Source organism: Takifugu rubripes, chromosome 7, assembly GCF_901000725.2.
Source record: "Takifugu rubripes chromosome 7, fTakRub1.2, whole genome shotgun sequence".
NCBI classification, from domain to species: domain Eukaryota; kingdom Metazoa; phylum Chordata; class Actinopteri; order Tetraodontiformes; family Tetraodontidae; genus Takifugu; species Takifugu rubripes.
In genome coordinates, this window is record NC_042291.1 from 666,881 (window position 1) to 689,154 (window position 22,274).

A 22,274-nucleotide genomic window follows, 5' to 3' on the forward strand; every position below is an offset into this window, starting at 1 on the left:
GATCGGTCTCATCAGCAACAACGACGAGACAGCCTACAGAGAGGAGGTAGAGCGCCTGACCACATGGTGCGCTAATAATAACTTGGTCCTCAACACCAGCAAGACCAAGGAGCTCATCGTGGACTTCAGGAAGGCAAGAGGAGGCACACAGGACCCCATCCACATCAACGGGATGGCCGTCGAGCGTGTCTCCAGCTTCAAGTTCCTGGGGACCCACATCTCAGAGGACCTGTCCTGGACCACAAACACCTCCAGCATCATCAAGAAGGCTCACCAGCGCCTCTTCTTCCTGAGGACACTGAGGAAGAACCAGCTATCCTCGGCTGTCCTGGTGAACTTCTATCGCTGTGCGATAGAAAGCATCCTGACCAACTGCGTGTCAGTCTGGTATGGAAGCTGCACTATCGCTGAGCACAAGGCCTTGCAGAGGGTGGTGAAAACTGCCCAACGCATCACAAGGACTACACTCCCTGCCATCGGAGATGTCCAGAGGAAGCGCTGCCTGCATCGAGCACGCAGCATACTCAAGGACTCCTCCCACCCTGCCCACAGACTATTTTCCCTCCTGCCCTCTGGGAGGCGCTACAGAACCCTCAGGACTCGGACCAGTAGACTGAGGAACAGCTTCTTCCCCAGAGCGGTGTCCATGTTGAACTCCTGCTGACCCTTACACACTCCACACCTCACTACACTACAGCAGTTTCCACAACAACTCACTAGCTTAGTAACCAATGTAGCTACTGTTTAAACCTGTCCTGCGCACTCATGCACTTTATCATCTGTATCTGTATACACATAATTTATAATTTGCACATCTCCTCTATCTTATGTAAATAGCTAAATAGCTCCTGCACTTATAGTCTAAGGCATTTAATGTAAACACCATCTGTAAAATATGTCTATAGCACAACCCGGTAAACGATTGTAAAAATAACCGCACATACTGTATTTATTAAGTTATTATCCTCACTTGCTGCTTCTTTTGCACTTCTGGTTAGATGCTAAACTGCATTTTGTTGCTCTGTACCTTGTTGAGAATTGTCTTTATCTTGTTGTTATGTGTTTCACCATATGTTTCTGTCTTCTCTTAGAAGCTAGGCAAGGTAGACTCATTAGCAAATGTAATAAAGAACAGAGACATTCCATTTGCAGGATTGTTGTTTGTTCTATTGTTATCTCAGGACCAGTCAGGCAGGGGGTGTCAAACACTCATTGTAAACGCGACATCAGGGGGGTTGATGATCACATTTGCATGAAGAATGGGATCTGGCTACCTGGGAAAACAATGGAAAAGAAGAACTCTACCAACACCAAATGGGACTGGAGGAAGAGGACGAGGCCATCCCAGCAGGGGATCTGGATTGGAGTGCATGAACATTGTGAATTTGCATGTGTGTACATGTGCAATAACAATAAAGTTGAATCTAATCTAATCTAATCTAAAAGTAGCGATGGAGTCAGCCTCCCGTACCTGGACAGGGAGCTGGTTCCATAGCAGGGAGGCCTGGTAGCTAAATGCCCAGCCCCCCATTCTACCCCCTTGAAACTCTGGGGACCACAAGTAGACCAGCATTCTGAGAGCGGAGCGCTCTATTGGGCTGGTAAGGTATCACTAGCTCCTCCAGGTAGGATGGAGCTAGGCCTCTGAGGACCTTGTAGGTCAAAAGAAGGGTTTTAAAAATTATTCTAAATGTAATGGGCAGCCAATGAAGCGACGCCAGTACAGGAGTAATGTGATCTCTTTTGTCAATACCTGTCAAAACTCTAGCTGCAACATTTTGGATCAGCTGGAGGCTTCTTAAAGAGGAGTTTGGACACGCTGATTATAAAGAATTACAATAGTCCAGCCTGGAAGTAACAAATGCATGGACTAACTTTTCAGCATCATGCCGCATCAGTACCTTCCTGATCTTTGTGATGTTCCTCAAGTGAAAAAAGGCACTTCTAGAGACTAATTTAATGTGTGAGTTGAATGAGAGATTTTGATCAAAAGTTACTCCTAGATTCCTCACAGAGAGACTAGATGTTAATGAGATACCATCTAGAGTGATCATGTGATCTAATCTATCCCTGAGAGGTTCGGGACCAAACACCATGACCTCAGTTTTTCCTGAGTTAAGGAGGAGGAAATTTGAAGACATCCAGGACTTTATGTCTTTAAGACAGGTCCGAAGCTTCACTAACTTCTCTGTCTCCTCTGGTTTCATGGATAAATAAAGCTGAGTGTCATCAGCATAACAATGAACATTTATCCCATGCTGCCGAATAATGTTCCCTAAGGGAAGCATGTACAAGGTGAAAAGGATTGGTCCAAGTACAGAACCTTGAGGAACTCCATGGCTAACCCTACTGTATGAGGAGGGAACACCATGGACATGAGCAAACTGGTATCTATCAGATAAATACCATCTAAACCAGTCTAGTGCTCTCCCTTTAATGCCAATCACATGCTCCAGTCTCTGTAACAGGATGCTGTGATCAACTGTATCAAAAGCAGCACTGAGGTCCAGCAGAACCAGCATAGAGACCAGTCCATGATCTGAAGCTATAAGAAGATCATTAGTAACTTTAATAAGTGCTGTTTCTGTGCTGTGATGAGCTCTAAAGCCTGACTGAAACATCTCAACCAGGCTGTTTCTCTGCAGGTGCTCCAGTAACTGAGTCACCACAACCTTCTCTAGAATTTTGCTAAGTTTAGTTTGCTAAGACATCAGGATCCAGTGATGGTTTTTTAAGCAACGGCTTAATCACTGCCACCTTGTAGGACCGGGGTCCATAACCTGTCACTAAAGAACAATTGATCTGGTCCAGGACAGAAGTGCCTATCAATGGTAAAACATCCTTCAACAGGTGTGTTGAGATGAGCACACAGATAGGAAACATATACCGGTAGGTAATACATCAGCGACATATGGCAACAGCAAACAAACAGCTGAAATCAATTCAATAAAATAGTGACATTGATTAAAGATGTTGCTTAAATTATTTATGACAATCAACAAAATATGGAATTCATAAATTTTCAGTCTGGTCCCTTCCTCCTGAAGGAGTTTAATAGGAATGTTCAAAAAAGATTGTCAGAGTGACGAAATTGGAGAGAGAAATGGAACGTGTGGTTTTTGATGTTAGTGGTTATGCCCCACAGGTAGGATTTGAAAAGAAAGAAAGAGAATTTCTGGGCTGAGCCTGATGATGGAGTAGACATGCTAGTGCAGGTAATAGAGGTAATGACAAAGTGATAGGCAGCTTTGGTATCCAGGACAAAAACACAGAAAGACAGATGATGGTAGAAATATAGAAAAGACCTATAGAGAAATTATTTGTTGCAGAGACGTAGTTGGTGGGAATATGGCCAGATGCTATAGAATCGTGCTGGGTAGATGATGACACTAGTGGAGAGGAAGTTGAAGTGGGGAGTTTTTTGGCCTTCAGGGCGCTGTTGGGACCAGCTCTGGGTGGTGAAATGTGCTTTCAGATGACTGGATGGCTGCAGGTAAGGTGATCAATGGGACAAGGACAGTACGGTAATTGGTGTATCTTCTGAAGGGAAAACAGATGAGTAAATTTGGGGGTACAGTGATTACAGAAGAGTATAAATTTACAGAGGTTAGCTAAGAAAAAGTGGAACATCGAGAGGACTGAAAACAGTAGACAGGAGTAGAGACAGATGTAACATAGGCTGAAGTTGGAGGTAGCAAAAGCCAAAGATCATTTTCCCATGACTTTTATGTAAGATCAGACAAAAGAGGCTTTATTGCGCTTCTGTGTAGACTGTCGGCAACCTGAATGCATACAGATGGCGTTCACCATTTATGTTTCAGGACCGTCGTCAGATTGGCCCTGCAACCTCCCGCCGAAACGGTAGAGGACATGGCGTTTAAACAGAGTGTTGTCTGGGTTGCTATGCAACTTCCTGAATTTAGATCCAAATGAACAAAGAAGAGCCAAATTCATTAGCCTACTTATATTTACAGCCAATCACCTTGGATCTAATTAGAAACTCTTTGTTAATGAACTGCACACATAATACATCATTCCTAGAAAAAAGATGTCAGAAAACATGGTACAAATGAAAAAACAGCTTCCTTGAATTGACAGTGACAATGAATTTAGATCCCCCCCCCCTCCCCTTCCCCAAGGGAAAACAATAAATGTAATGATACTATAGTAAAGTCAGAAAAGAAACAACTGGAAATTATGTAGTTTAGCAAGCCAATCACAGCCCCCTGGGTTTGGACCTTCACTCTAGAGTTAGAGTTTTGGAGGGAGGGGGGCGGGAAGCATCTCTGCTGTGGCTGCAGAGGTCCGATTAATAACGCGGTTGCCCACGTAAACACCCTTGAGTTATGCTGATGTGGAAGCATAAACGAGGCTTAAGAAAATGATTTGTATAGGTTGTGATGAAAGACAGACATGGTTAAAATGCGCCGCAAGCTAAAATAATAAAGTATAGTGATAGCTGTTGTGGGGTAGGAAGTAGCAAAGATTAGTAAGGACAAAGTTAAGAGGTCAGTGAAGAGAAAAGGCAGTTGGGCCTGTTGTGGCGGTATTGAAGTGTTGAGAAGAGGTGGCTGTGGAGCTTGTAACTAGGCCCTTTACTAACAATGAGGACATGGTCTGCTGTTCTCTTTTTCTTTTTAACAAATGTGCAGGTATAGCAATTACAGAGTGATTACACTTATCAGCTGTAGAATAAAGTTACAAGGAAGTGGGATAAGACATGACTAAGTCCTTGAATTTCATAACACAGCTGTGCTATTTTCTGATTAGCTGATATGTATCTGTATTGTATTTTATTTTTTGATTGGCTGGGAAGTTTATCTGAATGACTGGGATGTGTCAAACTCCTGTTGAGCACTATGATGACCAGAACAAGTGTCTTCTTTTTAACAGATGCACAAAGCTATAGCAACTACACAGGAATTAAGTTCATGAGTTATAGAATAGTTACAAGAAGTGCAATTAATGGAATTACATTATAATAAAATTGTTTAAAATGGACTAAAAATATAACTTAATGTTAACCCTTGTTTTAACACTAGTATACTATTGAACTCAGTGGGCATTGCATAATAGGTTTTTGTGTGTGAGGAATCACAGGTGTGGTGGGTGAGAGTGTGAAACGGTGAAAATGTGTGAATGCATGAGACTTGAGAGTCCTGATACTACAGGTGTAAGTCACAATAATTGGGAAAATTATCAATTTGTACTCTCCAAGTGCTTTGTTTCTAGTTTGTTCTTGTGATGGATAGGCTGACAGATGAGTTTAGACAAGAATCTCCATGGACAAGGATCTCTGCAGGTGACACTGTTATCTGTAGTGAGAGCAGGAACCAGGTGGAGGAAAATCTAGAGGTGGAGATACTCCTGGAAAAGGAAAGAAATGTAGGTTAGTCAGAGCAAGATAGAATGTACATGTGCCAATAAGAGGGCTCCAACTGGAAGTGTGAGGTTAAAGGGAGAAGAGATAAAGAAGGTTGAGGATTTTAAGTATTTAGCGTCAACAGTGCAGGGCAGTCGAAAAAGAGGTGAAGAGCCTATGTAAGCAGGTTGAAATGGGTTGAGAAAAGAAACGGTGTTTCATTGTTTAACAGCTTCAGCCCTTTTGTGGTCATTGGGAGGGGGCACATATGGGTGAAGACAGAGTGTGTCCATGGATGGGCCCCATATGAGCATTTGTGGATTCAGTACCTTGCTACCTCAGTAGCTCTAAAGGTGTTCTGGCACCTTCCACTACTACCAGAACATCTTCAGTGTTTTGCCTGCAGTTGGGCTTGAACCAAGAACTCTCTGCTTCATAGCCCAGTCCCCAACAGACTGAGCTGCCACCACCCAAAGACTGATGTGATATGTGAAAAAAAATGTTTGCATAAGCAAAAGGCAGGTAGTGGCAGTGGCACTGGGCTCATTTCAGCTGGAGGTCATGGAGATGAAGATGCTGCGGTTCTCTTTGGGTGTAACAAGGATAGGATCAGGAATGAGTACATCAGAAGGACAGTGCGTTAGATGTTTCAGAGTTGCCGCCTGAGAAGCCAGACTGAAATAGTTTGGACATATTTTGAGGAAGGGAAGTGAATAAACTGGTGGAAGAATACCGTTGCCCTTCGTCAGCCTTAGTCAGCCTTAGTAAGGCTGACTAAGGCAGCCGCCTTAGCCAGGCTGCTCCCTCCAACTGAACTGTTGTCATGACCTACAATCTGGTGTAGATTGGTTTAGCTCTCCTATATATCCATGCACATGCACAAACCTGTACACACACACACCATGAGCAACCACACATATGCTTTATTTGATGCATTAGGTTAATTAGTTGAACAAACAGATAATGTCTTCAGATTGCTGTGTCCTCTCTTTGTTCCACCCTTTGTGCCAGGATTGTAACAAAGTGGGAGGTAAAACTGCCAGGAAGAAGGCCCAGAGAAAGATAAATGAAAGAAAATAGGAAGGAAGTGAGTTGGTGTGTGATGCACAGGTTGGGGTTTTCTAGGGGAAGTTGATTTCACCATAGCAACCCTTGGGGGGAGGGGGACAGCAGGAAGAAATCTGGTGAGTTCAAAACCAGATTATTATTTGTTGGATGAAAATGCATTCACTTTATATGCATGCACACCTATTTAAAGCAAATCAATGTATACATTATGTTAGCTCTTCCTGATGATCATGTACTTGTTTGTCAACTCATTTTTCTGCCATGTAATTTTGGCATGAAGAATAGTTGAGTGTCAAGTATGGGCATATTCCATATATATTCCATATATGTCCCTGCTTGACACTCGTTTGCTTAATTCAGCTTGGCTTATTCATGACTATACAAGCACATACAAGAAATAAATAACAAGATGACATTTTTGGTTCCAAACCCCCCCTCCAAAAGATTAGCATGTGTCTTTCCAGAAGGATGTCTGGAAAGACACATGCTAATGTCTGCAGATGTCAAGTAAAACCTCCTCACAACTTCTCCTTTCCTATAAATATCCTTGGCTACCATTGTATTCTTGTAACTGCCTTATACCTGTCACAAACTTTTTCTTGGAGATTCTCGCATCCCTACTGTCATCTCTGTCACATGCATTGGTTCCCGCATTCATTTTTTTCTATCATTCTTCAGCAGGTAATACTCAAATGGTTCTTGCATGATCACAACTCTGCCTTGTTCCTCTACTCAGGATGTCTTTGTTGACAGTTTTCTTCTCCCATCAGTCAGCAGTGTAAGATTTTGATAAAGGCTTTGCGAAACTCGATGTTAAAAGTGGTGTATATGACAGGATTGACGGCGCTGTTCAGATATCCGAGCCAGGTGACAGCGCTGTACAGTGAAGGCGAGATGCAACAGCTCCTGCAATGTGCCTTCAGCACATGGGTGAGGAAGAAAGGTAACCAGCAGATGATAAACACACCTTTGAGACAGAAAAAGGAAGATGATCAGAAGATCAAATCTGCCAATCATTTAGGGTGTAACAAAATGGGGAAAAAAAACAAAAACTTTTGTCAACCCTACTTTTTACACAGAAGGGTTTGAAAGGCATTATAATAAGAACTTTACAAATTACGTAAAAGTTCTGTGGTACATTACGCTCCAGTTCTCCCATCCTTACACAAAGTACCATGAACATTACATTTATTTTGACATCCCAGTTGAAATCTTACATTTTGACATATCGAAATAGTGTAAAAACCAAAGGCATTAGAATACGTCCCCATGCTCTGTCAACTGATTTGCATTTTATTTTGGTGTAGTAAAGATCATTTTTTCATCTAAGTTCTTAGTTTTCATCAATTTTTCTCACCGGTACAGATTTTATTTCGAGCTAAAACTGTGCAGGTGGTGAAATATTGTAATAAAAAAATGAGAGTAGTGAGCATTTGATCAATACCCAAGTCTCACCAAGCACAATAGCAAGCATCTGTGTGGCCTTGCGTTCCTTCTGCTGAGACAGTCTTCCTCTCGCTCTCTCTTTAGTAATTCTCCATCTTTCTCTGGCTCCACTGTTTTCTCTCCATCCCTCTCGGCCCCTCATGCCATCTTCAAGGGTGGGTGAACGAGGCAGAAGGGTTGATCGTGTCACAGCTGAGGGAAGAACTGGGGCAGGTCCAACTGAAATGGCCAGAGAGATCTTGGCATGTCCAGACTGGGAGGAGGTTTGAGGAGGAGGACGGTTTTGCTGAGTCTGGGGCAGGAATTGACCTGGCTCACTTTCGAGGGGGTGAACCACTGCCTCTTTCACAAGGGTCTGACACACAAAGAGGAAAACCAGGGAATGCATTGTGAGACCAACAAAATGACCTTAACGATTCACTGTATCAAGAAGCTCACCACTTTCTTCCGCTGTAGACCGGTGCTTGCAGGCTTCAGGATCAGAGCACACAACTTCACATCCTCTGGTTGTGTGCACTTATTCTGAAGGGGAAGCAGAAAACCCATAGCACACAAGCAGCTTGTATATAAGTAAGACATGACTTTTTTTATAAGAAAGTTTTGTACAGATTCATGATGAAATTATGATGAAATGAAATTATCCAATAGTCCAAAGTGATGAATTACCTTCCTCCCCCTGTGTGTTTCTACTCCATCAGCAGATCGTTGTGTGTTTAGACCGTGCCTGCGTGGGGGGGCTGTGCGCCTGCCTCGGCGACGCAGCACCACGCAGATCTGTGCATACACCAGCAAAGTTACGATGAAGGGAACATAGAAGGAGGCCACAGATGAATAGACCACGAAGGCTGGATCTGCAAAGCTACATGTGGTGCCATCACGGTTAGCTGCAGGAGAAATGGGAGACGAATGCTGAACAGGTAAACAACAACAAATTGTTTCTGGTAGTTTCTCATTTTTATAAATCTATATGAATATGTTATGGGGCTATTAATAATATTAATCTCTTTTAGAACTATTATAAGTTAATGTCAGAGAACGTTTACAGCTAACAAAAGTGTTACCAGGCATAGAAACATGGAAAAATCAGCCATGCAGCTACTGGAGGCTTTTTACTTAATCTCACAAATCCATAGTAAGTATAAATACAGAAAATGTAGGGCTAACATGTATTTTCCAGATTTCTTTATGTTTCTGAAGTTCAGCAAACCCTTGTGGTGACTCTTGAATTAAATATAAATCCACACCTGGATCAGAAGCAAATTTAAAAATTGTTTAGATGTTTTGTTGTTTTTGTAAATTTTCAGGCATTTATTTTGGGTAAAAACTGATCACTCAATGTTTGTGTGTTGGTGCCCATGTTTGCGCAGTGGTGCATAAGTTAGAGTTAGCTGGAATGTGTTTTATTTGTTTGTTAGTTGTTCCAGTAAATGGCAAACTTTGCTGATAATGGAAATGAAACTCAGTGTCAGTGTCTTATCTCACTTTTTACAGGTGCCTTTAGAAAATTGTTAGCAACCAACTGTTAGAAACCAATATGAAGTCTTGATATTGAAATATCACTTAAGGATTTCTGTGTGCTAATATTTTGTCCCTGATTAACACAGCATCTTTTATTATTTCACCGTCATATTCAATGAGTTCCAGAGCTCAGATTACAAACTAATGAAAGTTGTCTTCATATAAAATACATAAACATGGATTTATATTTTAAGAGACTCTTTTGTCAACTCAAATATCTTACATCCTATATTGCTTTAAGCTTTTGAAAACTTTCAAAATCACTATTGCAACCAATGCTCTAGAGGTGTGCTGTAAGTCAAACAGACAGAAGCCATCTTAAAAGTTAAATTCAATAAATAATAATGAAGTATAATGAAGTTACTTCAATTTCCTACTTTGAAATTCATAGTGTTGCGGGTGCTACAAACTCTGCAGAATTTTGGTCTGACAGTTAAATCAATACCTGTGATTTGTGTGTCTTTACTGAAATGCTAAACCATTAGGAGGGGTGTCATTTTGGGGGGGTATGATGTACTGTTACCGGTGTTGTTGAGTCCAAAAAGCAAAGGACATGAAATTGCAAACGAGAGGAACCATACAACTGCAATCATCACTGCCACCCTCCTCCTTGAGCTGTATCTGGTGTTGTAGAGCATAGGCATGGCCACAGCTGTGTATCTGTGAAGGTGCACACAGATGCAGATGCAGACTCGGGATTACACTGCAGTCATGGATGCACATATCTTAAAGCAAACTCAGGCACTTTGTGGAAGGACAGTGGGAATTCAGTGTCCTCTCAAACAGACAGGAGCTGTCACTCGCCACTTCACAGCAACAAGGATACAAAAACATGTCTGATGCATGCTGATATGATAAATTCCATTTATGTGGGTGATAATTAGTGTAGGTATGAGAGATGATCTTCAGGGAACTTCTGTTAGTTCAGTGACAGATGAGGAACACCGAGTTAAACATGAAAGAAAAACCAAGCACATAGACTGGTCACATGTCTGGTAATTTACAGAACATCAATTTGATATGAGGTAAAATATTCAAAATTGGAAAACTTCCCAATTTATTGGAAAATTGAGTTTAATCTTAAATTACAGGATTTTGGATTGAAACCTACATGGAATTTTAGAAAACACTGTCTGTGGCTGGATACATACTCTACCCTAATCTGTAGCAATCAAATCCCAAAAGTTTGGGGATACTAGGAAAATCCCTCTTAGCTTAAACCTAAACCTCCCAACCAGCCCTGTTATTATGCAATACTAATAAACCTGTTTGACTTCATCATGCTCATTTTTGAGCACTTCACTTTTCTCAGAATAACAAGTGATGCTGTCTTCTTGCTGGCTGTTTGAGCAGCTAGTCCTGAACACACAGGTCACGATCAGATGAAAGATCATGGACGAGTATAGCCACAATGACCATGGACAACAGTTTAAATGATAAAGCAAAATGCATCTCTGAGGGGTTTTCTTTTAATGATTTAGCCCCCCCCCCCCTCCTTTATAAACTTGACCATTTAAACTCCTGGTGAAAGAAAAAAACAGGTTAACATTAGTTATTAACGTAAGTAACATGAAAGAAGCATTCACCTGTCAATGCTGATTGCGCAGAGGTTGAGAATACTGGCTGTGCACATCATGACGTCCAGCGTGAGCAGAATGTCGCAGTGAATGAGACTGAAATGCCATTCTCCCACCACCTTCGGCAAAATAACAGAGGCTGGCATTAAAGTAGAATTTTCTCATTTATTAGCCGTATGCTGACCTACTGACCTCCAACCCCGCTGACCTACTCAAATCTACCGGCAGTTTATTATAATTAATGTATTTCTATGATCTCTGCCTAGTCTCTACCTGTCCTCCCCCTTCTCCTCTCTCCCTACCCAGCCGGCCAGCAGCAGGAGCCTACATGAGCCTGGTCCTGCTCAAGGTTTCTTCCTGTTAAAGGGGAGTTTTTCCTTGCTACTGTTGCTTGTTGCAGGTCAAGCCCTGGGATTCTGTAAAGCGCCTAGAAACAATTTTGATTGTAACAGACACTATATAAACCAAGATTGATTGATTGATTGATTGATTGATTGATTGATTGATTGATTGATTGATTGATTGATTGATTGAGCAGCTTCACACACTTTAATCTTCACAGTGCAGTATAACTGTAAGGCAGGATGGCTTCATTTAGTGAAGTTACTCAATATTTGATTGCAACTTTTCAGTTGAAATCAGATTTCAATCAGATCAGGCAGATTTACTGTCAAGTTTAGAAAAGATTGAGTATAATGCAATGCCTCTAATTAAAGTCAGTTTAATGTCTGCGCGAATTTAATCGCAATTTTTAATTCATAATAAAATGAGCATTCACCGTTCTTTAGTCCATTTCTACAAAAATGCGCAGGTTCATGGTTGTGGAAGAAAATCTAAATAGTGCTGGACTACGTTGTGAAGTCCTATAAGTACCTGGGTGTTCACCTAAACAGTAGCCTGGACTGGACACACAACACAGACGCCCTTGTCAAGAAGGGCAATAGCAGACTGTTCCTGCTCAGGAGGCTGAGGTCTTTTGGAGTGCAGGGACCACTCCTGAGGACTTTCTATGACTCTGTGGTGGGATCAGCCATCTTCTATGGGATAGTCTGAGGGTCCAGTAGCATCACGGACAGGGACAGGAAGAGGATGGACAGAGTGGTAAGGAGGGCCAGCTCTGTCCTGGGATGTCCCCTGGACTCAGCAGAGGTGGTGGGAAATGGGAGGATGATGGCTAAGCTGTTGTACAACACGTTCAACATGTTGAACAACATGTCCCACCCCCCTACAGGACACCCTGGCAGCACTGGGCAGCTCCTTCAGTGAGTGGCTGCTCCACCCTCGCTGTGTGAAGGAGAGGTATCGCAGATCTTTCCTGCTGGCTGCTGTCAGGCTGCACAATAAACATAATGCCCGCTAACACAATCTGAATATCATATATTCTGATATGTATATTGTATTCACGCTCTGTACTATGTACAGGTATACAAAAAGTCTAATTATTCATTTATCTTAGATTATTATATATTTTTTATTCTTATTTTAATTCTTAATCAAATGTATATTATATATTTTCTATTCTTATCTTTATCTTATGTCTTTTCCTCTGTGTGTTTTTGCTGCTATTGCGGCGTAAATTTCCCCGTTGTGGGACAGATAAAAGAAATCTGAATCTGAATCTTATTTTTGAAATCCAAATGGAAAAAAAAATTGCTGTAAAGAAGACTTATTTAAGTTGAGAGCTGATGAAACATGGAAAATAAATATACTGGTACAATAAATGCATTCTCTTTTTTTATTTTTTTTTTGTAAATTTTTGTTTAGCTTCTCCTTCTCACACCTTTAATATCATTATAAACTGTCTTCTGTATTTTACTCAAGATTTTGATGAGGTTTCAAACTTATAGGCTTAACACTTTTTGGCGTATTAGCTCAAAGACTTACTTTCTGTGAGAACAGAGCAATAAGTGTGTTATTTTACACACACTTTAAGTCGATAATGATGCCACAGAGCGTTTTAAAATCCTGACCAACACTAAGGCTTAAGGTACCAAGTTGTTGATGAGGAGCATATATAGAAATCCATCTTTTTCAAACTCAAAATTATACACATATATACCAATTTGTGTGTTTGATGACTAAAATAACTCAAAAGTCTGTGTGTGGTGGATTGGGTGATCATGTGATCATACTGGATCGATTTTCAAATGTAATGAAGTGTGTTTACCTCTAGGTAAACGCCCCAGGGCATGACCAGTGTTGCCAGTAGCAGGTCAGACACAGCCAGAGAGACAATGAGGTAGTTGGTGGTGGTCTGCAGAGCACGCTCCCGTGACACAGCCAAACACACCAGCACGTTACCAAACACCACACAGAAGATCAGGAGCACCAGCAGCATGGCATAGAAGTTTGTACCGAGGAGGGGAGCCTGGTGAAGGGCTGGTGCAGTTGGACAAGGTCAGTGAGGGAGAGGAGGTGAAGAAGGATAAGGGCGAGTCTGAAGGGTCACTGGTGGCCAAGGCGGAAAAATTACGGTCAAGGATGGACAGAGGGGAGGAGGGAGAGGACACCTCATCTGACTTGTTGAGCAAAGTCATGATCTGGCGCCAGTGGTCATAGTTGGGCTGAAAGTAAAGGACAAAGAGAATGAAACCCCAAGAAAGCCTTTTGGATCATGTTTCATTTACCTGTTCACGTTGGCCGCCACATCTGACAGCAGCAGAAGACAACATTATTATTATTATTGAGACACCATACAATGAGCTTAATTTAGCAGAATGCATAGAGTAAATATGTATTCAATAGCACAGCTCATAGTTATAGACATTATAGGTGGCACTGTCAATTTAAAATGACTAAAGAGAGCTTCCATCCATCCATCCATCCATCCATCCATCCATCCATCCATCCATCCATCCATCCATCCATCCATCCATCCATTCATCCATCTACTAAATTATTTTCCCAACATACAAATACAAACAACCATTCACATTCACATTCACATTAACTGCTAAACAAACATGTGGACCAGCCAAATCTCCTATCCCCCAAATCCATGTCTTTGGACGGTGAGAGAACACCGGAACACCTGGAGACGACCCATGCAGAGACAGGAGAACATGCAAACTCTGCTCAGGCCCCAGGGGATTCAAACCTTGATTGTTTGAGGCAACGGTCCGAACCAATCCCCATGCTGTCTGGCTTTGAATATATACTGTAAAAATTCGAATGGAATTCCAATAGTTCAAATAATAAGCTGCAAAAGAGGAAGCAGAATTTTTCCAGCAACTTCCAGTGCAGAGGGAGTAGACCAGGTTTTTTAAGACTTCCGAAAACTTCCATTTCTAACTGTGACACTGCATCAGTCATGCAGCCCCACATAACAGGATTCACCAAACATTCAAATAGAAATAAAGACACACTAAAATAAGTCTGGCAGGTCCTGGAACAAAAAATAAATAGAATGGAAACAAAGCAGTATTCTATGAATGTCTGGTCTGTAATGCTTGTCAATACGCATCCACAGGGTTAGCCGACTTAGCCAGAACAAAAATCTATAACCTACCCTGACTGTTGACCTCAAACGCATGTATCATTTTCACACAATCACAATAGGTATTGATTAGGTTTAGCAGACAACTTGAGGGAAGAAGATCGATGTCATTGTTGTGGTTGAGGTGAGTTTGGTTGTTGGTGTTTGACTGAAACCCTCATCTTCATTCAAGAGCCCAGTTTTCCTCGGTGTTGAAAAGTGGAAATGTACTTTCACTGTTAAGACAAAATAAACTAATGTGAAAAAACACGTACATTTCAAAACAACTGCAAGAGAGAAAGGAGCAAATTAGCACCACAACAGAAGTGCAGCATGCACAAAGGAGAGGAAGAGATTAAAGTTAGCTAACCTTTGGAGAGGAGAGGGAAGAGTTACATTAAGCTGTTTGTCTTTTTTAAATAAGTGGCTGCAGTCGTTTACAAGAGCAGTGTAATTACGTAGCTAGACATCTTGATTTATAAGACTTTATAATTGTCTCTAATAAATTCACCTTACAGTGGCATGTGCACTTCCGTTGTGGAATGAATTTGCCTCATTTCTCTCTTACAGTTGTTGGGGTGGGGGGTGGGGGGGGGGGGTGTTGTATTGTGGACTTGTAAGTTTTCCCTCCTGCTTAGTTTCTGCGATTGCCACATTTTTCTCTTGCAGCTTTGTTTTGTTGCATTTGATTTATGTATTCTTGTTTTTGCATCGTTCCCGTGCTAACACCATTTACTCTTTGGCAGCACATTTGCACAGTCCACCAGAAGTTGAGATAACTTTTGATTTTAGCTCAGATAGCATTTTTGTGGTTCATTAATACTGTACACTTTTCAAAATAAAGTGCTATGATCGAAACTACACTTTTCTGCATGACCTCCCACATTAATCAGTCTACATGAGAGCAATGAAGCAGCTGGGGTCAGAGCAGATTATTTTGCAGGGAATGTTCTGCTGCAGTGCAATCTTGGTAAATAATGTAATAGCGTTACATTTTTACCACAGACTGCAGTAAGTTTTAATTGTCAGCACATGAATCACTTTTCTCCCTTTGCCACATACACATTATATGTCTGCTCATATCTTCAATCAACATACCAGTAAATGTCGTTTTCTCCCACATCATTGAGGATTGAGCTGCATTTGTAAACGTATAATATATTTAGCAGATAAGCCAAAGAGCACTTGGGAATTCATCACTCGAGGCTGGTGAAATGTTAAAAAATGTGGTTTGCATGCACACCACACAAGGCTGAGGTTCGATATCAGGAGCAGTGATGAGGTCCAAAGGTGTAAACACATCAAATAATCCTGACTGGAATTCAATGGAAAAAATGGATGTACTCAATTTTATTCAAAAACAGTAAACCTTTGGGTCTTTATACCAGTATCAGTATAATTTAAACAATAATCAAGCTTGATTGTTCTTTATATTACAACTAATGATTTGCTGATCCACTGTCAGTTCTCATTTAAACTTTAAATGCTTTATTGGCATCGACTTAAACTTGTAATAAAAACAAAAACAAAATGAATCACAAATTTGGCCACATTTTACACTTAACAGAAAGAATCTATCCACTTACCAAAAAAATAAAAACTGTATGAGCAATCCTTAATTAATTAATTCTTCTGAATAGCCATTTATAATCCATCAACCGATTTATTGCCTCTTCTCTCCAAGATGTCCCGTCTGGCCCAAATTTCCTTTTAATATTGCGCACTAGCTTTCTTTCCTTTGATCATTTCCTCTTATCATCTGGCTAATCTTCTCTCCCTCTTATAAGCTCCTAGCTCTGCACTCTGCACACACAATACCAGAAAAAACAAAGAAAAGCACCAGCTCTATTGTACGCACAACTCCTCTTTTTTCAACTGAGGACTACATTTAAAGAAGATTTTTAATTCTCTCAAAATCCTCAAATTACTGTTAATATATCTGAGTTCATCTGAATAAGCAACTTTGTGCGTGTGTATATATATACACACACACACACACACATATATATATACAGTATATACACACACACACATATATATATATATAGAGAGAGAGAGAGAGAGAAACGAGAGAGAGAGTATACTGTATATATGTTTGTGTGCGCTTGCTGAGCAGTTGTTTTCATCTTTCATTCACGTATGGTGTTCGACTACCGGTGGCAGCACGAGATGTGGAAAACATTTTTAGTTGATGAGCCATTTAAAAATGTCTCATGTGGGAAGCAAAGCAGTGCACCTGTGTCTGGACAGATGCAACATTAACACCGATTAATCTGGGATGTTTATTTATTTTTTTGTTGTTGTTGTTTGGCATCAGTGATTGATTTGGATAAGTGCTCTCCCTTCTGCTTCCCATGTGAGACGGTTTTAAGCAAGTCCATGATCCCACATGGTGCTCCAGCAGCCGCTGACCTTCAGCAATCACTGACAGTTCACCTCTAATGGCCACTGTTAAAAAACACAAGGCATTTTTCCATAGTATTTTTGTATTATATTGTAATTAACATACTAATAAACATACTAGTAATAAAATATGCATTTAACATCCGAGCACTCTCTGCATGCTTTAATAATGAACAATACCAACAATATCAAGAGCTTTTTAAAGCCAACATATCTCCACTGCCCTCTGGTGGTAGGAAGCAGTATAAGCAGTACACATTTTTAAACTCTTTTTAGCTAAAAGGTACTTCACTTATCATGAACAAAAGTTAGCATGATGTTTCATCACCAAATGTGAATTGGACTTCATTTAGTTTAAGTCTTCGAAACTAACCTGCACAGCAGCTCAGCATCAGCAGACTGGGAAGGACGTCAGTGCTGCAACTTCCTTTCAAAGTCGTGACCAAAGAAAATGATTCAGAAGCCCAATGACACTCTAAAGCTGAGCATTTAATTATCATCAGGATTCACTATATATTATATCACCATACACCTATAATGTTTGTTCCTCTTTCCACATAAAAACCAACTGCATGGACACTGAGATATGGATTACATTGTTCCTAACCAATTAGATGAGTTATTGGGATTTTTAAAATTAAATATGCACAAAAATGATTTTGATAACCTCCCAGCAGACAGCAGTTGCAATCTCTTGTAACCCCCCCCCCCCACACACACACACACACACACACACACGCACGCACGCACACAGACGCACACACACACGCACACACACACACACACACACGCACGCACACACAGGCACACACACACTTTCCAGTATAATTAAAAGTTATTTACATAGGGACATAGTGAATTTAACTACGTAGTGTGAAAAAAAAATCTGTGTTATTATTCAATTACCGGTTTTTGGAACCTGGCTTGTTTTTTTTGGCACTATTGAGGCAACAGCAGGTGCTCTAAGAGATTCTTGGGTCGTCATCAATACCAAAAGGAGCTAACATAAAAAAAAAAAAAATCAAGTTATAATATGTGACATTCATCATCAAGAGACCTGATATTTGTTCTCCTTCCAAAGAAAGTGAGAAACCTGTGGCAAAGAAAAGTTGGAACTCTGCTGTGAAAGAGTGTAACATGTCGGATATATGAGGAGGATCACAACTGGAACAGAGAAGTGATGACAATATCTGAGTATTATTAGTATTTTTATGTGTCTATGACGACACAAGAGAATCCCTTTATTGGGGATTTTACGTAGAGATAATGCAATTCCACAGAAATGTCGTGTTGACCGACATTTGGGCACTATGACATTTTTCCTAAAGTTTTTGTGAGCTTCTGCTTTAAAATTGTTGGCTTGCGTGTGTTATAATAAAAAACAAAATAAAAAAAAACAGCTGCCTTCTGCCTCTTCCCTCCATTCGCTGGTGCCTCACAGACAAAACTGTCGGGATAATCCGTCTTTAAACTGCACAAAACGCAACCGACGTTAAGCAGCCTGCATTAATTAGTTTGAAACTGTGCCAACTTAACAGATGTGTTGTCTCCTGTAAATAAAAAAAAAGTGATGGGCAGAAGTGTCTCCTGTCCACCGTGGCAACAATAAAGGAATCCACTACATAGGATTGGACACAATTATGACAATTATGTCCGAAAGAGTGAAATGAAAAGAGGCAGGAATTCTGCTAAAACTTGTTTAGTATCACAGCTGCGGGCAATCATGCCCGTGAGCCGCTTCGCCGCACACCTGTTGTGCATCAGGACTCTAATGAACGCTCATCTTAAACCCCAGGGGCACACCTGCTCTCTGCCAGATCGTTATTCATTCCCGATGACTTTCCAGCGTATTCCTGTTTGCCTGCCTGCCCGGTTCCGACCTTGCCTGTTCCTGACCATTATGTTTAGCCTGCTCCCCGGTAAACTCTGTCTGCCTTCTGCCCGATCTCGACCCTGCCTGTCCCCGACTATTCTGTTCTGCTCGCTCCCCGGTGAATCCTGTCTGTTGTCTGTGTCCGACAATAAAGCGGTGTTCAGCCAATCTCATGTGTCGCATTTGGGTTCTCATCTGGTTACTGACAGTTTAGCATCTTGAAACATCTACTGAACTGAATAAATTGGAGGAACACGGTGGAAGCAAATATTTATTCTGTGACATGACATTATTTAAGTCCCAAAATCATTGCTGTTTGTCTACTCTCTGTGCAGACTTTAAATGGAATATAAAATATTTAAGATTAGCAATGTGTAAAAAATTAACAGACATCCCTATTTTTCTTCTGTTTCCTTAGAGAAAGTGCACACATTTAAATATAAATAATGTAATGCTAATAAATAATGTAGTAATTCAAGTTCTTTCTTTTAACCACATCTAACTTCAACTTGTTTTTTCCTTCCTTTCCATCCATCCGGGACATTGTCAGGGGACAGCAGTCTGAGCAGGGACACTCAGACTTCCCATTCCCTGGACAATTCCTCCTGCTCTTTCGGCAGGATCCCAAGGCATTCCCAGGCGAGCCGAGTGACATACAGTATCACTCCAGCGTGTCCCGGACCTTCCCCATGACCAGAACACCTCCTGAGGGAGGCATCCAGGGGACATCTGATACAGATGCTGAGCCACCTCAGATGGCTCCTCTAAATGTGCAGGAGCAGCGTCTCTCCAAGCTCCCCATGGGTGATAGATCTCCTCATCCCTCTGAGGGAGCGCCACGACACATGAATTCAAATTTACAATGGCTCTATATCATTTGGCAGCTATGGGTGACAATACATGCAGATGCTGTCAACAACATATGTGGTGCACAATACATTTGAATCAAACAGGTGTCATGTCTCAAGGTCAAAAAAAAGATTATCTTGAAATTATCATCATTTGGAGAAAATGCGATGAATAAATACGAATGGGTAAAATGCACTAAAAGTCTGTGCTCCGACCTGTATATTGACTGTATATATAGGCTATACATTAAGCTTCCTGTATCGTTTGTTTCATGAGGCAGATTTCAGTCCCTTTAATTGTGAAGTAAACACACAATTTCCAACATCTACTCTCTAATTATTCAGAATAATATTTCTGAAAAACAAAAACAGTACAGTCACCAAAATAAATCCATCAATATTAAAACAAAGACGTCATCATCAAACGATCTTTGTTTTATCCACTTGATGGTTGCAAGTGGAAAAAAGTATCAATATGGTCAACACCAAAATCAAGAAATTAACCCGTCATGGAGCTAAATCGTAAAACTGTAGGGAAATAACTTATTATCATTATTATTATTATTGTTATTATTATTATCATCATCATTATCATTATCATTATCATTATTATTATTGACATCTGTAAACTCACCGAACTCTCAGACGCGCTCACGGCTCAGGAACGCCCGGCAACAAATTGCTCGTCGGGCTGCTGCATCCCGAAATGAACAGCAGCGGTAAATCTCCCATTTTAACCCCAGTTAGACGCACCTCTGTCATTAAGTCACCCCCAGCGCTCCTCGCAGCGTCGGTACATGCGGGGTCCGTACGGAGGGAGTCAGCCGCGGAGGAGGAGGAGGAGGAGGAGGAGGGGAAAAGCAGTGTTGGAGAGGATGGAGGAGATTTCGCTCATTTGAGCTGCTCTGGCATGTAAGGTATCACAATGTATCACCTATAGCTTGGAAAATGACAAAAATAATTAAACATCTTAAAGTAGTCCTTTAAATGTTCGACATATTCCTTAAGTGGAGCCAATTTAGTTTTATCGCCCCATAGTGGCAGGTTTCAGAAGGCTGAAGAGGAGCGAAAACAAAAGTAAAAAATTCTTTTCGTCCTCTATTTTTCCTTCAGTGATGTCAATGACTGTATCCCATGCATCAAAGCTTTTTCTTCTTCTACTATAAAAACTAGTGTTTTCTTTACTAACACTAGATTGTCACAAGCTGTAGATCTTCTCACAATGTAGATCCTCATAAACTGTAGATTGTTTAAACTGTCGATAGATCCTCACAAACTCGAAAGCTTCTTACAAGCAGGGTGGTGGTAGCTTCATCTCGTATTGGGACCTGAGCTGAGAAGCTGAGGAGGGTTCCTGGTTCAAGGCCCAGTGCAGACAAAACATGCAAGGTGTTCTGTAATAGGGAAAAGTGCCAGGACACATTCAGAGCACTGCCGAGATACCCTTGAGCAAAGTTATGAACTCACAAATGCTCACACAGGGCCCTGAGATAAACTGGTGACTCATCCAGGGGCGAACCCTGCCTTCACCCATGTGTCCCCTCCCCGTCAGCCCAAAAGGGATGAAACGGTTAAGAAGATGAAGACAACAACGAAGACAAGACTCTTGTAAGCTGTAGGTCTTTCTAACCATAGATCTCTCTACACTGTGGATCATCACAAACTTTAGATCTTTACAACCTGTGGAGTTTTACACACTGCATATCTTTATACTACAATTTGGCTGTTTTTGTTTATATATCCATATTTCCCATCCTGCTGACTAAAATTGGAAGACTCATTTATCTTCTCCTGATGGCAGAGGCTAATACTAACCTGAATATTAAGTGAGGTTCGCCCTACTGCACTCAATATGTCCCATAATGCAGCGTGTAAATGCTCCCTAACTATGCAATATATTAATAAGTTAAATATTGAAAAGCTAGTGGTACATCAACAAACAATCAGCCACTGAGTGTTTTACTTTTGTTATAGATATGTTATGTTTGTATATATGTTTTGTTTATAGCGGAATAAGTGAAAAAATGAACCAGATTATGCTGATGTCAATCTACTGCAAGGTGAGGAACCAGTGAAGGAAGAGGAAGATAAGATATCCTGAAGTCCTGTCACCTATAGAAGCCTGGCAGCAGTGTGAGGGTCATGTTCCTTGGTTGCTCCAGGGCCTTCAGCATCATCCAGCCAGCACTTCTGAGAGACAAGCTAGAGAAACCCACCAGCTTCATTGTTAGGTCTACATGTTTAATTGCTGGTGGACGCAACTCAATGCATTTAAGCATGTAAAGGTGGTCAAGGTGACGCGCTGAATTTTAAACGTGAATTTTAAAGTACCCGCAAGGGGATAAATGGGGATTTAAGTGAATTTGAACAAATGTTTGTCTGTGCCATTGGGACTGGTGTGAGTATTTCAGGAACTGCCGATCTACTGGGCTTTTCAGACACAACCATCTTCAGGGTTTGCAAAGGATGGTCCTAAAAAGAGAAACTATCCAGTGACCAGCAGTGGATAGTGGATAAAAAGACCTTGTGGATGTGAGAGGTGAGAGCAGAATGGACAGACTGGTTTGAGAGGATCAAAAGGCAACAGTAGCTCAAATAACCACTCGTTACAACGCGGGAATGCACAACACGTCCAACCTTGTAGAAGCTGGTCTACAGCAGCAGAAGACCACACCAGCGCCCGTCCTGTCAGCTAACAACAGGA

General features: G+C 41.1%; 1 protein-coding gene across 1 annotated transcript; it reads right to left on the reverse strand.

Moving 5' to 3' along the window:
- Positions 1-6,265: 6,265 nt before the first annotated feature.
- Positions 6,266-20,274, reverse strand: drd2l (dopamine receptor D2 like). The gene is given in 10 exon segments (XM_029839446.1): positions 6,266-7,397; positions 7,886-8,231; positions 8,315-8,398; positions 8,543-8,760; positions 9,918-10,054; positions 10,981-11,090; positions 13,139-13,324; positions 13,326-13,535; positions 13,599-13,620; positions 20,205-20,274. Coding segments are annotated over 8 exon segments (1,461 nt in total). The 5' UTR covers positions 13,509-13,535; positions 13,599-13,620; positions 20,205-20,274; the 3' UTR covers positions 6,266-7,200.
- Positions 20,275-22,274: the final 2,000 nt, after the last annotated feature.